We start from the raw sequence: 19,160 nt of genomic DNA, 5'->3' as shown, positions 1-19,160 counted from the left end.
CAAACTTACTTTTAATATTTAAACTCCTAAAAAAGATAGGTCAACGTTAATAAAGTAATTGCTGTAGTAATGATGTTAGCTTAACAACTAACTTTTTTCACTGGCTAATTTAATCATGGTTCTGCACAGATACAAAGCCAAAACTGATGTGATGTGAGTCATGTAAAATTGTAAAAATAGATGTATACTGTTGATTACCATGGCGATAATCTTTAATTTGTTGTGCAATCTGGGTATTTTTTTCTTTTTGTTGTGGATCAGTCAGACTCATTCTTCTCTCACTTTACTGGCAGCGTCATTTGTTTTGTTGAATATTTATGATATAAAGCAACATCAGCGCAGATTTCCTGATGTTGCTGAAGTTCAGTTCTTCTCAATGGTTCTTCTGGCAAAGGAAAAAAAAAATACCTTTTAGAAATAATTTATAAATCTTCAAATGCATCTTTACATCCATGAATAACTTACACATTTGGACAAATGACTTGCTTCAGACACAACATTAAAAGTGTAGGACTCAGGACTTGAACCTCTTAAATTTGGATTTGAGTTGGGACTTTTATGTGTTTATGTGGGACTTGACTCAAGATTTTGGTTAATAGACTTGCTTAGATCATTTTGCTCACTTAATAAATCGAGTAATCTTTTTTCTAATTGTGTTTTGTATTTTCTCGAGTTATTTTCTAACGTAGAAATCCTTTTGAAGATCTGACACATTTTAAGTATGTCTAAAAAGCAAAAGCAGAAAAAATATGTGAAGGTCTAACACTTTCTCATTTCTGGCATGGAAATTCCTTGGGGCTCCCTAGAATGAGTAGATGGATCTAGCCTTGTCCTGCTGGACTGACCTGAACTTTGTTCATTTTAAAAATATTTTTATCTCATGCTCACAAAAGAAATGGAACAAGTTGGAGAAACCTTTCTCAAAGTTTTCATACCAACAAGAATGAATGTTTGTGGTCTTCTTCCTGTTTTACATCTTTCATCGATGTCCTTTTTCTCTCCTTCCCTGCCAACTTTCTTTCCAGTGTTCCAAACACATAAAGGTGACATGTTGCCCTGTAGTGTATCTTAATAGATCTTTAGTACATGTTTTCTTATTCAACGTAGAACAGCATTACGTGTTCATGTCCCGTACCGTCCAATAGTGCAGCGATTAACAACAAAGTTGGTCAGAAATTAACATGTTTAGATTTTATTAAATTTGTCTCATCCCATGATGGATATCACAAGGCTCTCAAGACTTTTACGGCCAAGCAAAAAGATTTAAAGGACGTTCAGTCATATAGCTTACATATTTCAGAATTAATTGTGATAGCTTTCCAGGTAAATAGCAATTTCTCTGAATCACGTTGTATTGTGTGACTGTTCTGCTTTACAGTAAGGAAAAAAAGAAACTTATTTTTAATTGAATAGCAGTATGGCACATGCAGGCCAATTTCACATCCTTATTGTTGACAGAAGAAGCAGACGTGTGGCAACTAGTGCCTTCTTTTGCATATTGAGCTGTTGTGTAAAAGCAGCGTGTTATGGACTGAGACAAGTTTTTTACTCTTCTTGTTGCACTGCTAATCTTGAGTGAAAAACATAACTCATACTTTCCTGCAGGCTAAAAAGACATCTTTGGTCTTTTGCAAACATTCTTTAATTACCTCCCCCCCCCCCCCATCCCTTTTGATATGTTTTGTGAGATCCAAAAGAAAGGTTTAGGAGTTTTGAACTGAGGTTCTGTTTGAAGGTTAAAATTAAGCAGCAGTAGGGACCTCTATTGAGGTCTTATAAAAAAAATAAAACAGGTGAATAGAAAATCGTAATAGTTGGACCTCTAGGATAAAGTTAAGGGGTAGTTTGAGAGGTGTCATGACCAAAGTCTACTGTCTTAACTCAAGTCTGAAAAATGACAGAACAGTACCTTCCATTAAATAAACCTTTAAATGGTTATCACCTTTGCATTTAGCACAATTAGACAGCTTGAAATAAATCTCCATTGCTATGCTGATGATAATCTGTTATATTTAATCCTTAAAGTCTTTACAAATTCAATCAGTGAATAAGACAACAGGCATAGCTTGAAAAAAGAGCCTGATGGACTTTTCATTTTCTGCACATAAACTCTGACAAAGACAGGTTAGCCAGTAGTTGCTTAAAATCTTTTCACAGAACCTTTAACTTCAAAATTCTTATCTATCCTTTTAAGGTCTGAGAAAACATAATTGAAAATTAACATTTTCCTTTCTTGATCTTAAGCTTTTGTGTGCTTGCCAACTCTTTTCCAGATAACAGAATGTAGGCAAATAAATCAATTATACACTAATACCTGTTGTATTCTAAAATAAAGTCTAACAGGATCAACATCACCACACTCACTTTAAATCCTCTGAAATATTTTTGGTCGTATTTATCTTAGATCCAGAGTCAGGTGACGCCCCATGCCATCGTAGTGCTCCCTAAGACTGATGGAATGGAGATGCTGCTGTGTTATGAAGATGAGGGGGTCTACGTCAACACCTATGGACGCATCACCAAGGACGTGGTGCTACAGTGGGGAGAGATGCCTACCTCTGTTGGTATGTGTTGCTTAAATTTACATGTATACCTAGTAATACCTAGTAGATAGATTTAAACAGATTATAATAAATATATTGCATACACTACATGCACTTGTCTTAAACCACTTTATCAAACAGTGTTTTGTAGAACCCGGTTACAGGCTAACCTGTCCTTTTAACAAAGACAGACTATAGTGCACATTGTTTTTTTTTATTGTTTTTTTTTTTATTAGGTTTTTGTGTCATGAATCTTTTAAAAAAGAGATCCGTTTGTTGAGGGCTGTACATACTTTTTTGGCTTTATGCCGATACCTATGCAGCCCTTCTGCATGTGTTAGTTTTTTACATAGGTCACAAATGTCACAGAAGTTCTTTTCCTTAACAGGATTGAAATTTATTTTCCAAAATGTCAAAAGAAGCGATACTCCCAGCAAACCCAGAAGTATGACTCTGTTGTAGGGGCCTAAACAGACAGGCCTTAATGAACAACCATAAAGTTCTCAAAGAAAATACACTAAAAGCCTAAATAACTAATTTTGCTTCTTAATTCAGTAAAGGATTCCACACTTAAGAGTGTTGGGGTAGCACGTAGATACGATGTGTTCACGTGATAATCTTTGTAGTTTGCAACCTGTGGGTAAAGCTCAAAACTGACTGCGCTCTCCACACTGTAAAAAGGGAACTCAAAGTAGGTAAATCCTCTTGAAATTAACGTATTTTTCATTGATTTGAGCTGGTAAATCAGATTATTTGCCAATGGAATAAGATTTTTACACTTAAAATAAGAACAATTCATCTCCATCACCTTATTCCAAGTGCAGGATGTCTAATTATCTTATTTTAGGGGTAGAAATTCTCATGCCATTGGCAAATAGTCTTATTTAGCTGCTGAAATCAAGGAAATATATACTAATTTTAAGAACATTTTACTTACTTTTAGTTCCCTTTTTGCAGTGCAGGCGATCTCTTGGTACATCTTTGGTAAGAAACAAGGGTTAATTTATCTGGAAAAATACATCATAAAAAAATGGAAAAGAGTAGACTGATTCCTCCTCCAAACTACAAGCAGCTGAAAGGAGTTTTCACCTTTTGGGTGGGAGGGCTCAGTCTATAGAAAGGGTCACTCTTCTGCTGTGAAAGGAGTCAGCTGAAGTGGTCTTGACATCTGATGAGAATGGAGGCTTTGCATGGATATCCGTCCCACTGGGGGTTTTCCGTGGGTCAGTCTCAGTAACAAGTGGACAGCCCAAGAAACACCTTTTGACCCATTAAAATTATAGAGTGTTTGGAAGAAGGACTTCTATGTTTCCCTTTCCCTGTTACCACCCCAGATAAGGAGTGGATAATAGACAGATGAATAACTGCTGGAGGTTTTTCCTTCCTGTTAAAGGGGTGTTTTCCTCTCCACTGTCGCTTCATGCATGCTCAGTATGAAGGATTGCTGCAAAGCCATGGACAATGCAGACGACTGTCCCTGTTGCTCTTTCAGGAGGAGTGAAAGCTGCTTGTCAAGACTTCTATGTTTCCCTTTCCCTGTTACCACCCCATCTCAGATAAGGAGTGGATAATAGACAGATGAATAACGTGTAAGGGGTTAGAAACATGAAACTGACCAAAGGGGGAAAGGGGAGAATGAAAGACAGAGTAAGAGGAGCTAGTGATTTTGCTGTTCACTTTCTGTGATTTACTGCCCTCATGTGGCAGTAAATCACAACATTACACATTGACTTAAATCCCAGATTTCCACACAGGGCGAGAGGAAGCTTTAGAATATTGAACCCACTGTTTTGTTGAACTTTAGCAATTTCTAAAAGTCTCTTCCTTTAGATAAGGAAAGTCTTTCTGTGACCTTTAAACCTTTGATTCAGATGATTGCTTAGCAGTAGACTCAAATGTGGACATTTGTTTTCTCAATAGATCTGTAGGAATATATATTATTTTTGAGGATTTAACCTGACTAAAACCATGTTTGTATCTTTTTCCAGCCTATATCCATTCTAATCAGATAATGGGCTGGGGTGAGAAAGCCATAGAGATCCGCTCCGTGGAGACGGGCCATCTGGATGGAGTGTTCATGCACAAGAGAGCCCAGAGACTTAAGTTCCTGTGTGAGCGAAATGATAAGGTAAATACCACATTTAGAAGATCTCCTCAGTCGTCATCTATTTTTGCGAGTACGTATCCACTCCACATTCTACATAGAAGACAGCTGATGGCAACGCTATGCCTCGGTGGACACACAGCAGCGTAAAACATTTCCAGACTTGTTTTACTTTAGTGAGTCAAAAATGTCTTTATACAGAACAGCAAATACTTTTCCAATTTAGGTGATTTACATAGCCTTGCAAAGTATTCACACCCTTTACAATTTTATCATATTTTGTCACATTATAACCTCCAACGTCAAGTATTTTACTGGGCTTCATTTGGTTGACCAACACAAAGTAAAGCATGTTGCTGAAACGAAAGGAAGGAACATGATGCATGTCTTATAAATGTTTTTACAAATAAAAAACAGAGTTTGGCACACCTGTTTTACTCTGATGCCCCTAAATAAAATGCAGTGCAATCAACAAGCTTCAGAGGTCGTCTAACTAATGGTCCACTTCCGTCTTAATTCATCTCTGTGTGCATACAGCTGTTCTGTGTTGGAGAACATTAGTGAACAGTGTCATAATGTTCATGGAACATGGCTGACAGACCAGGGAAAAAGTTATAGAGAGGTTTAAAGCTGGGTAAGGTTATAAAATCATATCAATAGCTTCGAACATCTCAGGGAGTACTGTTCCACCGTTCAAAAATGGAAGGAATATGGCACAACTACGAACCTACCAAGAAATGGTTGTCCACCTAAACTGATGGGCCTAGTAAGGAGAACATTAATCAGATAACCAGCCAAGGGCAAAGAAAGCCGTATAGGGAGTCTTGTTTCCAGTTTGCCACAAGTAATGTAGGGGACACAGATAACATGTGGATACTCTGTCTTCTGTAACCCCCAGTCGGTCGAGGCATATGACCGTTCAAAGTGAGCCTGGTTCTGCTGGATGTTTTTCCTTCCTGTTAAAGGGGTGTTTTCCTCTCCACTGTCGCTTCATGCATGCTCAGTATGAGGGATTGCTGCAAAGCCATGGACAATGCAGACGACTGTCCCTGTTGCTCTTTCGGGAGGAGTGAAAGCTGCTTGTCAGGACTTGATGCAATCTGCTGGGCTTCCTTAGATGGGACACTTTTGACCAATCTGTATAATCTGATTGAATTTGACATTGGAAAGTGCCTTCAGATGATGTATCATGAATCGGCGCTATATAAATAAAATTTAATTCAATTGTATGAAGGAGTGCAGGTCAAGGCAGACCAAAATTCAACATTCTGGCCTACAGTCAAAACCCCATCTGTGGTGGAAAACTAACCTTAAACCATCACCTTAAAAACACCATCCTCAGAATGAAACATGGTGGTGTCCGCTGTTTTTGGGTCAGAGAAAGTGGGCATATTATTTATTTATTATTTAAATTTTTTTATATGTAAAATTTTTTGAAAACTTTGTGTTGGTCAATCACAAAAAACAAAGTCATTTTATCTTAAAGCTTGTTATAACGCTGGTAACGTGGTGTTCATACTTTTGGACGGCTCTGTGCATTAAAACATAACGTTGTGTATTCATCTATATTTCTCGGTCTGTTTTCCAGGTATTCTTTGCGTCGGTGCGCTCTGGAGGTAGCAGCCAGGTGTTCTTCATGACCCTCAACAGAAACTCAATGATGAACTGGTGACGTTTCTCCTCCTCCGCTCTGCCTCGCTCTCCCGTCGGCTAGTCCTACGACCTGCCGTTTCCGCTGCGGCCTATTGCACGTCAAAAGAAAATCACCTGGATCGGCGGAAATGAAAACTTTTCTATGCCCTAGAGACTAATACGAAGTAGGAACAGAAGTTCCAGAAGAGAGTAAATAAATAAATGAATATCCTAGACTGATCTGGGTCATGCGGAAGCCATTGTTACTTTACTGACTGGCACTGACCTTCCACATTTTCTTTTTTCGTCTTTTGCAACTCACCGTTATCTCTCTTCCTCCCAAATGGACCAGTGCATTCAAGGGTTTACTTCTTTACACCTGCCTCCTTCTACCAATACCCCTTACCCCCCCCCCCCCCAACCCTAACCCCCCATCATCTGATTGCCTTGTCTTCTATTTTCCTCTTACCCACCTTGTGCAAGCTCGTTCCCAAAGAGCTCTGAAGGAATTTGCTAAAAGTTGAAGATGTCCGTATTGGAATAGCAGCAGCAAGAACGAAACCGATGACGGGACTACAGATTTAGTCCGAGCGTCGGTAAGGAAAGGTGACAGCCTGTTTAATCTTTATTTACATCCTTCTTCACTTCGTCGCAGCGCCATCGCTCTGTGCCCTGACCAAACGAACTTCTGATTTCCTGAAGCATCGCATTTTCTCGACAGAGGCAGCGGCGCGCTCTGCCGGTAAATGGGTCGCGAACAATATGCAAGTGTTCTATCTTTCTCCCTTTAAAATGAAATCACTGGTCCATCCTACATCTGCTCTCATTTCATCTTCTCCTTCTCCTCCTCCTCACCTCCTCTTCTCTGTCTCTGTACTTTTTAAACTGAAGGTGCTGCATCAGATTTACTGTAATCTTAAATGAACAACCGGGGGGTGGGTGTGTGGGGGGGTCATTCTGTTCATGTCTGTTCTCATTCTGTGGAACTTTTTGGACTCAGTGGTTCCTTAAAGTTGGAGGAAACATACAGCACATCTGTGTCAATGAAATCCATGAGTGGTGTGTGTGTGTGTAAGTGTGTGTGTGTATTTGTGTGTGTGACTTGATGCTGAAGTTTAAATCAGAATCAAAGCTAGAAATTTGAAAATTCAATATCAGGCTGTATTTCTTTTTCTTCTTCTTTTTTTTTTGTTTTACTTAATGCGATCAAAGCATCACTGGGTTTGTTTACATGCACATATATTGTGTTATCTTGTTAGTGTGAAGTTTATAAGTTTGTGCATCTTAGCAGCGTGCATTCAAAGAAGGCAATACACAAGAGTTGGATGATTTTGGGGGTTTGTTTCTTTTTCCTTTAACTGTGCGAAATTTTTTATTTGTTTTTTAATAAGCGGCTTGTCCTAAACTCGACCTCAACAAGATCTGAGCTATTCTCGCTACTACTGTGTGCATATGTAAGGCATTCACTGTTGAACACTGTGGGATCCTTTTAAAACAAGCTTCGCCTCCCGTTTTCTTGTCTGATTTTGGCTCCTAAATGTTTGTACAGTGCCTAGCATGATGTAAGCAAAACTTAAACAGAAGCCAAAAGGAAATTTAGGATTACTGATCACATTTTAACTACTGTTTTTTACTTTTATTGTTACAGATGTTTTCTTTTACCTCCAATATTGATTTTGTAATTTTTATTATTTAATGTAACACATTGTTGATTATTATTTTGTGTTTACTGACAGAGATATGCATTAATAAATGTAAGTCTAATTTTGTTCTTTGACAGCATTCTTATCAAAACATCAAGAAGTATGGTACACATTTTCCTTTTACTTTTACCAATTTATTCTAACATGTCCATGTTTAAGTGGACTCAATTCTCCCAGAGGAGCTGCGGCAATAACCAGAGGTTCTCCTGCCACACGTTATGATCGGGAATGAAGTTACTCCAAAGCAGAGTTTAAACCCAAAGTTTTTTCCCCCCTTGACTCGAGAAAATTTCTGTGGTAGAAAAATACCCATCTTCAGACAAAATAAAACCTCCGTCTCGGTATTGTGTTTTAATGACGTGCAAAGATAAGCAGCTTTATGTCGCAAGTGGATCGCCTTTTTTATGTATGTGATATTGTCGCATATGCAGCGTCATCACCAGCTAAGCCAGGCTGGCTTGGACCGTTGTGACTCAAACGTACAACATGTGTATATTTGTGCCACTGCTGCAACAGTTGAGGAACTGCTAAGCTAATATTTGGTCTTCAGAGCTTACCATACCGATTTACTCAATTTGCAATGGCAAATGTTTTTGCTATTAATTACCTGACCACTTGGGGGCATTGCACATTTAGCCCAAGATGGTCACGCAATCATTAAGTATAGCAAAAACCGCAATGGTTACGCTACAGAGAAAACTACCTTACTCCCTCTTTATGTAGTACCAAACCCTTTATTTTACAGCCTTCATCGCAAAACAGAGACAATAAATGTAACGGGGTTAGTACATCATGATGAAAAATTCATACCACATTGACATGACATAAGTTAGTGTTTAACAAACATCTCACAAAAATAACGCACAAACTGGGACATCTTTAACCGTGTCGTACTAACATGCCCATGTTGAAGTGAATTTACCTCAATAATCATAGGATCCTCTGCCATATGTTATATAACGGAGTGGTTTTACCAAAAACAGAGTCAGTTGACAGGTAACGATGCTGACAGTGTACAGCATAGTTAACATTAAGACGTAATTAACTCATCTTGCACAGAGGTGATGCCGATCACGCTACTTGCATAGATAGAGTAAATTCACTCACGCCGACATGAAGTCTGAAGTCTTGAAAATGACTGAAATGTCCGGGGAGTTGAACTTGGTGTCTGTTAGAACGAGCTAAAAACTATTTGACCACTTGGGGGCAACCAGACTGGGTATGAAGCATTGAACTTTAAGCCAAAGATGGTCATTAAGTCCAAGAGTACCCTACTGCAGTGGCAGGACGCTGCCATTTCTAGAATCAGTGCTGGAATTTCACACCAGAAGTCTTAATGGAATCGCTGCAAGTTGCTTCAAAATGTTTATTGTTTTGATACAAGTGATCGCTTGAATGTAAATCATGTTCTTCATGACTTAAATAAATAAAGTTGCTCCCGAAATTGTCAGAAATCAGCTTCAACTGGAAGTCAGTCCTAGCAGGAAGTTAATGAAGTTGTATTAAATCCACTGACCATAGGTTTAGGTTTGTCATACAACAAGTATAGGGTTAGCTCTCAGGGGAGGTGAGAAACCTCAAGAATTAAATTGGGTTTAGGTGTTAAATCCACTAACCATAGGTTTAGGCATCCTTACCATTCTCTCGGTCTCTGCATATTATAGTGCCCTAAACTTCCGGTGTGAACTTCCAGCATTGACTGTAAAGTAGGGTGCCTCTCATTAAGTCTGGGGGAAAAACATAAAAAGAAAAAAGTACCCTACCCAGATTAATCAGAAAGTTAGAAGTAATATTTTGGTTATTAAGTTCACCCTTTTTACTTGTCGGTTTAAAAACGCAGCTGTAAGAAACCAAAACTCAGTTTCCTCTAAACCTATCTTGGAGTAACTTTTCTCCTGCAGACAGTGGTAAATTGTTCTATAGGGTTAGCAATAAGATTTTAAATCACCTGGGAGTAAAACATTTTTTTTTTTACATTGCGTTTTTTTTCCCCCTCCCTGTAAAATATTCTTTGCCGTATGTTTTAAGCACTTTTTAATATTTACACTGTGGCTGTCTTCTGTGTGGCTGTAAATTAGGGTTCACTGATCTGAGCAGGCTAATGTTTTAGCAATAAAGTGTTGATCAGCAGAAATCACCGTCTTCCCTTGGATGTGCACGCTGTGCTTCCCATCAAGCACAAGCGAGGCATCAATTGTCATCGTACCGAAATCTCTCCTTTCAAATCCAGAACCACTGTACACGGTACTGTCCAAGTTGTGTTTTCTTTTTTTTGAAAGAGCATTACTAATGTCCTGTTTTTGGGATTAATTTTTTTTTAGTTTTTTTTTGTTTTTTTAGAGATGCTGGAAAAGAGAAATAAAAGAGACTAATAGCACTCTGCCTGTTTGTGGGCCTTTTTTTCTCCTAATTCTGTGAGCGTTTTGCAACGTTTGTATCAGCCTCGACCCTCAGACTTTGTCCACCCTAGTATAATTATTAACAAACTGATACACATGCACATGTTTAAGCATGTTTGCACGAGTGTCTGTTTAGAGAAAGTTAATGCAATATCAATGTGCATGAAAAAGGGTTATCCACAAATAGGGAAAATCATCACATTTAGGGACTTTGTGGAATCTATGATTTAGTACATTATTTTTGAGGTTTTATAAGTGATTACCCCAAAAAAACATCCTAAAACCAGTGTCTTGTAAAATAATATTTTACATACATAAATATGTGTATGAAATATTGTGATAAGACTCTTCCTACATCCGTCTATGCTGGGAATGTTCGCATGAACCTGTGCGCTCGTGTTGGTCGATTAGCGAGTGGACACTGTGTGATCAGGCATGCAGATTTCATTGATCATTACCAGCCTCCAGGCTAACACTCTGGACGCATCATGGAGACGGGAAAGGTACGAGAATTCTCTAAAAAATTATATTTTTGATGTGCATTGTACAAATGTGTCCTCAAAGACCATTTCTTTTCCCTAAATTTCTATATGTAGCTTTGTTATTTAAAGACGAAAAAACATGCGCTCGCTGTTGTTGATGTAGACATTTAACTGTGCCTGTGTGGCTTGCAGCAACTGTCAGGTACACTGGCTATAGCTGTGTTCACGGCCGCTCTGGGGTCCCTACAGTACGGATATAGTCTAGGAGTCATCAATGCACCCCAGAAGGTAATGTACACTTGACACTTTCACTGAGTTGCGGTACTACTTAATGTTTTTTATACCCTCACAATTTGCTCTTTAAGAAAAAAAGCGGTTTATCCTTATTAGATGCATAAAAATAACACAAAACCCTTTCAGAAAATGTTTAGCTTCTTTTTTCTTCTTTTTTATTGCTTGAAATGAGCAAGCTGTCTGATATTTTAAGACTGCTGTACTTTTTTTTTAACAAAGACACAACTTGTGTCAAGGACAGAGATATCTTTTTTTTTATTTTATATTTTAAAATAATCTTTGCTACAGTGCATGTATTTCAAACCCTTCTCCAACGTTTAAAATGAAATATGAACACGATATTTTCTGGACCTGTACAATGCCTAGCAAGAAGCATTTTCACTCCTTGGACATATCACATTATGTCACATTACAGCCTCAACCTCTAAAGTGCCAACGTATTTTACTTGTTTTTTATGTGAAACGCCTAAGCGCGTTATAGTGAAGTGGAAGACAAGTGGTGCACGGTTCACAGTCTTTATTGCACCACAGCAAACCTACAAGGTCACGGCCATACACCTAACCTGACAGGCCAGGCAGGAAGAGGATTAACCCGAGAAGCTATTTAAAGCCCCACGGTATCCCCTCGAGGGGCTGAAGATCCACAGCTCAAAAATCCGGTGTTAAAGCAACACACCGAGAAGTCACATTTAAGGTTTTCTGCAAAGCATTTGGGGGACAAGCTGGTGTTCTGGTCAGATAAGAGGATAATGTTACTTTTTGGTCTGTGTGTAAAATCCTGCAGAAAACCAACACTGTACATCACCCTGAGCTCAACATTCCCATGATGAAACATGGTGGTGGCGGTGTCATGCTGTGGGGATGCTTTTCATCAGCAAGGATGGGAATGCTGTTTAGCATTGAAAGGAATATTGATGGAATTAAATACAGAGAAATCCTTGCAGAAAATCCAGTTAATCAGGTGGCAGATGAAAAAGTTTCAGGGATTTGAATTCTAAGGCACGGCACCATTGACCGGATACCGTTTCCATTGATGAACTGCAGCTGTATTTGCTTTCTATGTCCCAGGTCATTGAGAAGCATTATGCTTTGTCTCTGGGCGTGTGGTCCGAGAGGTCAGCGCTTTTGGAAAACGGCACAGATGGAGACGGTTCCTCGGAGGAAATAAAGCATCCCTCCGTGATCATGTACTGGTCACTGTCGGTGGCCATCTTCTCCATTGGCGGCATGGTGTCCTCCTTCCTGGTGGGATTTATCGGTGACCTAAAAGGAAGGTTAGAGCGATCTAAGAAGAAAAAAAATTGTCTCAAATGTTGAAACAATGAAGAGGTAGAAATGCTCATTTGTCTGTTCTGCAGGGTAAAAGGCATGCTTATGATCAACTTTCTGGCCGTAGCTGCTGGATTATTGATGGGTCTATCCAGAATGTGGAAGCCCCACATTATGGTCATCTCAGGGCGCGCTATCATGGGCTTCTACTGTGGTACATCCAAGCACCTGGAATCGCCTTTCTTTTACGACTGTTGTATTTCAGTAGCAATATGCTGTAATCAGTTAGAATTTGCCTTTCAGGGTTGACATCTGGACTGGTGCCGATGTACATTGGAGAGATTGCGCCTAAAGCCTACAGAGGGGCTCTGGGAACATTACATCAGTTGGCCATTGTCATTGGCATCCTACTCAGCCAGGTAGGTTAGACTTTCACACACCTAAACCAACACAGAGTATCATCTGTGTTTGAAGGATGCAGAGAGGGTGTAACCTAATGTGACCTGTGTTTGCATGTAGGTAATAGGGCTGGATTTTGTCCTTGGTAACGATGAAATGTGGCACGTGTTGCTTGGTCTGTCGGGAGCTCCCGCAATATTACAGACCTTAATGCTGCCACTGTGCCCTGAGAGTCCACGCTACCTTTACATCCTGCTGGGCAAGGAGCAGGAGGCCCGGAAAAGTAAGTACTCAAAGGTTACAAACATCAGAGCAATGCATTTGTTTTAGTCTCTGGGGTTCTCTTTGGTAAATACCCCTGCGTTTACAATACAAGATGAGAAAGGCAGCACCACGTTTCCATCTGTCCTTGAAAAGAAATCTGCTGAGCTCCTGGTTAGCTCAGCTAAGCCTTGCCTTGAAGTAAACAGGCAGCCTGGCAAATTAAGCAAAAAGTACTTTTATTCCAAGAGAAAAAAGACAAAGGAACAGCCAAAAACAAATGTCAATGCATGAACGACTCTTCTGCAGGGCAAATCCTTTACCATTAACAGATAATAAAAAGCATTTGAAACATTTAGTCATAGTGGAAAACATCATCATGGAATAGCCACTTTTGTTTAGGTAAAATATTTTAACCATGTTTGCACATCGTTGCAGGTCTGCATCGTCTAAAGGGGGCGTATGATCCTTCTGCTGATCTGGAAGAAATGAGGAGGGAGAAGGAGGAGGCAGACAGAGAGCCAAGAGTGTCAATACGTTCTTTGGTAAGTCTCTATAGACATGAATTCTGCAGAGTTGTATTATTGTTTCTACTAAGCCCTAAAATAAACTGCAAACTCTCACATGGAAAGACTGAAAAGACATAATGAAATCTTACATCTGAGCACATCAATTCAGTGTGGGAAAAAAAAACTCTCCCAAGAGGAAGTTTCTACAAAATCAACATTAACTGGATTGTTTTACTGTAAACTTTAAACTTTTACAGGCTTTCTACAAAAGAGGAAAGACAAGAGAACATGCCCAAAACTAATGCAAATGCCTATTTATAAGTAGGGCTGGACGATATAGAAAAAAAAGCATAGCAATAAAATGGAAATGATATTTATCGATATCGATAATTATCAACAAATTCAAAATATATATGTTAAGTGCAGCCCTGGCCAATATATATATATATATATATATATCTATATATCTATATCCTGGGTCTGCCTTTGTGATTGGCTGGGAGGATGTAATGACGGTAATATTAACCTACATGGCTAGAATGCAAAAGGAAGGAAAACTGTTATTCTATTAAACTTTTTATTGACCTTTTGTATCATTGATATACGTATACATACATACATACATATATATATATATATATATATATATATATATATATATATAGATATATATATATAGATATAGATAGATAGATAGATTGTTGTTAAATCATCGTCCAGCCATATTCATAAGTAAGAAAGTCAGTGAAAGCAGCTACCCAAGTTTATAGTTTCAGATTATGCTGCTGCAAGCAAATATCTGTTAAAAATAAATATATGACATAATTTTTTTCAACATATTTTCCTATTACAAGTTGATTATCAGCAGATTTGTTTAATCCATAATGCAACTTGTTTACTGTCAGTTTGTGTTTGCACGCCCACAGTTTGTATCTCCAGTCAAAGTTCTGCTGTGTTGCACTTGCTTTTGTGGACTTTGGGACTGGGCTGGGCCTCCCAATCACCTGTCTGATATCCCCTACAACATATAACATCCTTGTCTGGGATTAAACTTTGGTTTTTGGAGTTTGACCTGTCATGGTAGGATTTTTGATGCCAGCCCAGCCCATTGCATTATCTTTAATTTAATTAAAACATGCACTCTCGGACTACTTCATTAGGCACATCTTTCTAGAACTACATTGGAGCCCTTTTCACTTACAGAACTGCAATGATTCTGGCAAAGATTAATCAAGGTGTTTCTCAGAGAATGAATCATGTTACTATGACGATATCGCAAATGCTGAAAATTTCTCGACGGCACCCCCATGATGTGAATCTCCCGTTCCACTATATTTCCACATTACCCTGCTGATTTCCACATAACCCTGCTTGGAGTTGCAATCGGAGGAGGGGTACACTGTGTTCATAGGTGAATGAACATGGTCGGCAACAATAATCTTTAAACGATGCTGAATTGCTTGTTGGAGATCCAAAGTGTGGCAAAAAAGATAATATCCTCAGCACCATTTCACCACCACCAACATCCTGAACTGCTGTCATCATGATGGAGCTATGCTTTTATGTTGTTTAAACCAAATTCTGACCCCATCATCCTGAATGTTAGACTTTGACTTAGTCTAAGTTGCTGCTAACATTGAGACTGATTATCATTTTTCCAGTCTGTTTTGATCCAGTTTGTTCAGCCAGTGTAAATTGTAGCCTCAGTTTCCTGTTTTTAGCTGACAGACTATGCTCGGCGTAGTCTTCTGCCGCTGTTTGACCTGTTGTGCAAAGACAGATGACATTTTGCATATATCGGTTGTAACAAGTGGCTATACGAGCAACCGTCGCCTGCATTTCATCTCCAACACGTTTCCTAACTCTTCTCTGTCCTCTGAAATCAAAACATCAATTTTGTCCACACAACGGCCACTCATTAGCTATTTTCTCTTTTCAACCGTTCTCGGTAACTCTGAGAGACATTTGTCCTTCAACATTTTGATTCTGCATTTTAACTTCAGCGAATCCTCGTCAACGTCTCTAAATGCTAAAGCTGCTGCCAGGCGGTTGACTGATTTGCTGTTTGTGTTAACGCGCAACTGAATGGGATGTATGTGGCCGATGAATGGATGCATGCAATTTTTGTCTCCTCTTTCTGTCCTAGATCTTCTCCTCTGTATACAGACAGCAGCTGATTGTTGCCCTCATGATGCACCTTTCACAGCAGCTGTCCGGCATTAACGCAGTGAGTAATAAAGTATTCGGGGGAGGGAAATGCCTACATTTCTACCACTTCTTCCTATCAACCTCACTCAAACCACTAAACCGCGACTTTAGCATGTTGGATAATCTATTCGTCCTTTGTGCATTTTTCTCCAAGATCTTCTACTACTCTACAGCCATCTTTGCCCAAGCTGGTGTCAGTCAGCCAGTCTATGCTACAATAGGAGTGGGAGTCATCAACACAATCTTCACTCTGGTGTCTGTGAGTAATTCACTTGCATATACCCAACACCGGGAACATGTGTTGGATCTTCCTATTCTGTCTCTAAATACGCCCGCTCTGTCCCAGGTTGCACTGGTGGACAGAACCGGCAGGCGTACGCTGACTCTGGTCGGTCTGGGAGGGATGTGCTGCTGCGCCGTCGCCATGACAGTGGGTCTCAAATTCCAGGTTTGTTCAGCCAGGTGTAAGATCTTCCGTCTCAGCTAAAACTGGCGTCGGCAGGCGGTCATGAGACACAGATGCAAACTAATCAGCACTTTGAATCGTCTTGTCAGCGCTTTGAACCGCCTTGTTACTGAAAAGTGCTTTATAAATAAAATTGCCTTGCCTAATATATGAGTACAGCTTAAAAATTTAGAATGTCAGCAAAACTGTTTTTTTTTGTCGTTTATTTTAGAAAGTGACTCATTTGGGCAGATGATGTAGATTTGTTACATACAGAGTGACACATACTGTCCAAACAATTAAAGGCAGTTTTTTTTAATTAGACACTGATATCAAGTCAGTTCAGCTGGTGTTGATCAGGTCAATTCAGTAGTAGAGGGGGCTGTTCATTAGTGGTGTTGATTAAATGATCAGCAGGTGCACTGGAGGGGCAACAATGAGACAACCTCAAAAACAGGAAATGTTTTGCATGTGGAGGCCACAGATATTTTCTCCCTGTTTTTTTTGTGCTACTTACCAGTAATTTTGCATTTGACTAGGGTCAGAGTTGCCACTGGTACTATGAGGTGATAACTGGCCCCTATAGAGGTTACACATGCAGTCCAACTCCACCAGGATGGCACATCAATACGTGCCATTGACATAAGGTTTGCTGTGTCCCTCAGCAGGGTCTCAAGATCATGGAGGAGATTCCAGGAGACAGGCAGTTACTCTAGGGGAGTTGGACAGGGCCGTTGGAGGTCCTTGACCCATCAGCAGGACCGGTATCTGCTCCTTTGTGCAAAGAGGAATAGGGCGAGTACTGCAAGAGCCCCCCCAAAGTGACCTCCAGTGGGCCACTGTCGTGAATGTCTCCGACTAAACCTTTAGAGACACCCGAGGGCCCAACATCCGTTAGTAGGCCCTGTGATCACTGCCATACACTCTGGAGCCCGACTGGCATTGGCGAGAGAACGCCAGATGTGGCAGAAGTGGCAGGTTCTGTTCTTTTCACAGATGAGAGCAGGTTCACTCTGAGCTCACGTGACAGATGTGAAAGAGTCTGGAGAAGCTGGTACTATTATGCTGCCTGGAACATTTTTGAGCTTGATTGGTCTAGGGAGGAATATCCATGGGGGTACGCACAGACGTGTACAGGATAAACGATGGCATGCTGACTGCCACTAAGTATTGGGATTAAATCCTTAGACTCGTTGTTAGGCCCTTCACTGGTGCAGTAAGTCCTGAGTTCCTCCTGGTGAATGATAAGGTCTCATGTGCCAATAGTATGTAGGCAGTTCCTGGAGGCTGAAGGAATCGATACCATTGAGTGTCTGCCACACTCCACTGACCTAAATCCACCAGAACATCTCTGGGACATCATGTTTAGGTCCATTCGACGCCACCAGATTGCACCACAGACTGTCCAGGAGCTCACTAATGCCCTGTTCAGGATCTGGAAGGTGGTAACTCGGGACATCATCCGTGATCTCATAAGGACCAAGCCCTGGCATCATCAGGCCTGCAGACAAGCACTTGGCAACCATACAAACCACCGACTACCCGTTTGAGTTGCTGCAATGATATTAGAGCAAATTGGACAAATCCTACTGCATCAGTTTTTCAGTTTCACTTTCTCAGTGACTTTGGATTAAGTGCTCTATCTGTTGATAATTTTCATTTTCATCAAACTATATGGCATCCTTTTGTTCCTAACATATTATCCATCCCATATCACTATAAATATACATCAGGATTTTTTTTCCCCCCAATTGAGATCATGTGTGTGAGAGATGTGTTTTCAAAGTGTTCCTCTAATATTATTGAGCAGAGTATTTCAAGTCTTTATTACTGGTAGGTTTGGTGATTGTGCCTTTCAGATAATGAAAACCCAAAATTCTGCATCTTAGAAAATTAGAACATTGAAGAGCTACTCTTTTCTCTCCAGAATGACTTCTCCTGGATGAGCTATGTCAGCATGGTATCCATCTTCCTTTTTGTGAGTTTCTTTGAGATTGGTCCTGGTCCCATTCCTTGGTTCATAGTGGCCGAACTGTTCAGCCAAGGGCCTCGGCCGGCCGCCATCGCCCTGGCAGGTTGCTGCAACTGGACCAGTAACTTCATCATAGGCATGACCTTTCCATACATACAGGTAGGGAGTTGAATCCAGCTTATGCAATGGACTGTAAGCTAGTGTGGATCTCTCTCTTAGTGTCATAAGATCAAACAACGACAGTGATTTTGTTTTTTCTGACATTCCTCTCCAGGCTTGGCTGGACTGTTACGTGTTTGTTCTGTTTGCCGTGTTGCTTCTTGGTTTCACCATATTTATCTATCTCCGGGTTCCTGAGACCAAGGGCAAAACGTTTGAGGAGATTGCTGCGGTCTTCCAAAAGAAACGGAGGATTCCCAAAGACAACGCTGAACTGCAGCAGCTCAAAACATCCAGCGACGCTTAAGGAAGTGACAGCTTTATAGTATCTTGCAACAGTGTCTGTCCATAGTGTACCTCTTGACCTTTTTAACATCTCATAATCTCACAACAACAAGCTTTGAGGTTTTATTGGCAATACGTGTGATAGACCATCTCAAAGTAGAGCATAACTGTCACGTGAAAAGAATATTAAGATAGTTTAAAAAAAAATACGAATAAATGTGTGGCTTGCATTTCTGTTCAGCCCAATTAATCAATACTTTGGGGCTGAATGTTGTCTCTTAGCCTGTATTTATGTCAGACTTGTCTAGTGTGTTCCTTGTACTTCATGATGTTATTTCTTCACTTATTTTTCTCCAAGGAACCTCTGAGGCCTTCTCAGAACTGCTGAATCTATAATTAGATATTTATTGATTAATTGTTTTTTATTTAGTGGTATCAGAGTGAGGAGGCCTAAATACAAATTCCAATCAGACTTTTCAAGTTTTTAATACTTTTT

The 19,160-nt window shown here is 39.9% G+C and overlaps 2 protein-coding genes across 4 annotated transcripts in view; both read left to right on the top strand.

Moving 5' to 3' along the window:
• tnika (TRAF2 and NCK interacting kinase a) overlaps positions 1–8,266 on the top strand; it is a 112,951-nt gene extending 104,685 nt beyond the window's left edge. For 2 of the 3 annotated variants that reach the window (XM_036128567.1, XM_036128568.1), the window contains exons 32-34: positions 2,405–2,564; positions 4,532–4,671; positions 6,236–8,266. In XM_036128567.1, coding sequence (XP_035984460.1) covers positions 2,405–2,564; positions 4,532–4,671; positions 6,236–6,319 — 384 coding nt within the window. In that variant the 3' untranslated portion in view covers positions 6,320–8,266. Of the gene's footprint in view, positions 1–1,025; positions 1,044–2,404; positions 2,565–4,531; positions 4,672–6,235 lie in introns of all 3 variants that reach the window. The other variant, XM_036128566.1, reaches the window with a different exon arrangement.
• A 2,307-nt stretch (positions 8,267–10,573) lies between these two features.
• Positions 10,574–18,862, top strand: slc2a2 (solute carrier family 2 member 2). The gene is made up of 12 exons (XM_036128571.1): positions 10,574–10,884; positions 11,056–11,151; positions 12,226–12,431; positions 12,516–12,640; positions 12,730–12,845; positions 12,946–13,108; positions 13,525–13,631; positions 15,742–15,822; positions 15,958–16,062; positions 16,150–16,251; positions 18,176–18,379; positions 18,495–18,862. The coding sequence occupies exons 1-12, from the start codon at positions 10,870–10,872 to the stop codon at positions 18,684–18,686; spliced, it is 1,512 nt and encodes a 503-aa protein (XP_035984464.1). The 5' UTR covers positions 10,574–10,869; the 3' UTR covers positions 18,687–18,862.
• Positions 18,863–19,160: the final 298 nt, after the last annotated feature.

The sequence above is a fragment of the Fundulus heteroclitus genome, unplaced genomic scaffold (assembly GCF_011125445.2).
Source record: "Fundulus heteroclitus isolate FHET01 unplaced genomic scaffold, MU-UCD_Fhet_4.1 scaffold_100, whole genome shotgun sequence".
NCBI lineage: Eukaryota > Metazoa > Chordata > Actinopteri > Cyprinodontiformes > Fundulidae > Fundulus > Fundulus heteroclitus.
The sequence above is the reverse complement of the archived record's forward strand: the minus strand, read 5'-3'. Positions and strand labels throughout refer to the sequence as shown.

Coding starts and splice junctions, on each gene's coding strand:
- slc2a2 (XM_036128571.1), top strand. Junction 13,109..13,524: donor GGAGCAGGAGGCCCGGAAAA/GTAAGTACTCAA, acceptor ACATCGTTGCAG/GTCTGCATCGTCTAAAGGGG. Junction 16,252..18,175: donor CAGTGGGTCTCAAATTCCAG/GTTTGTTCAGCC, acceptor TTTTCTCTCCAG/AATGACTTCTCCTGGATGAG.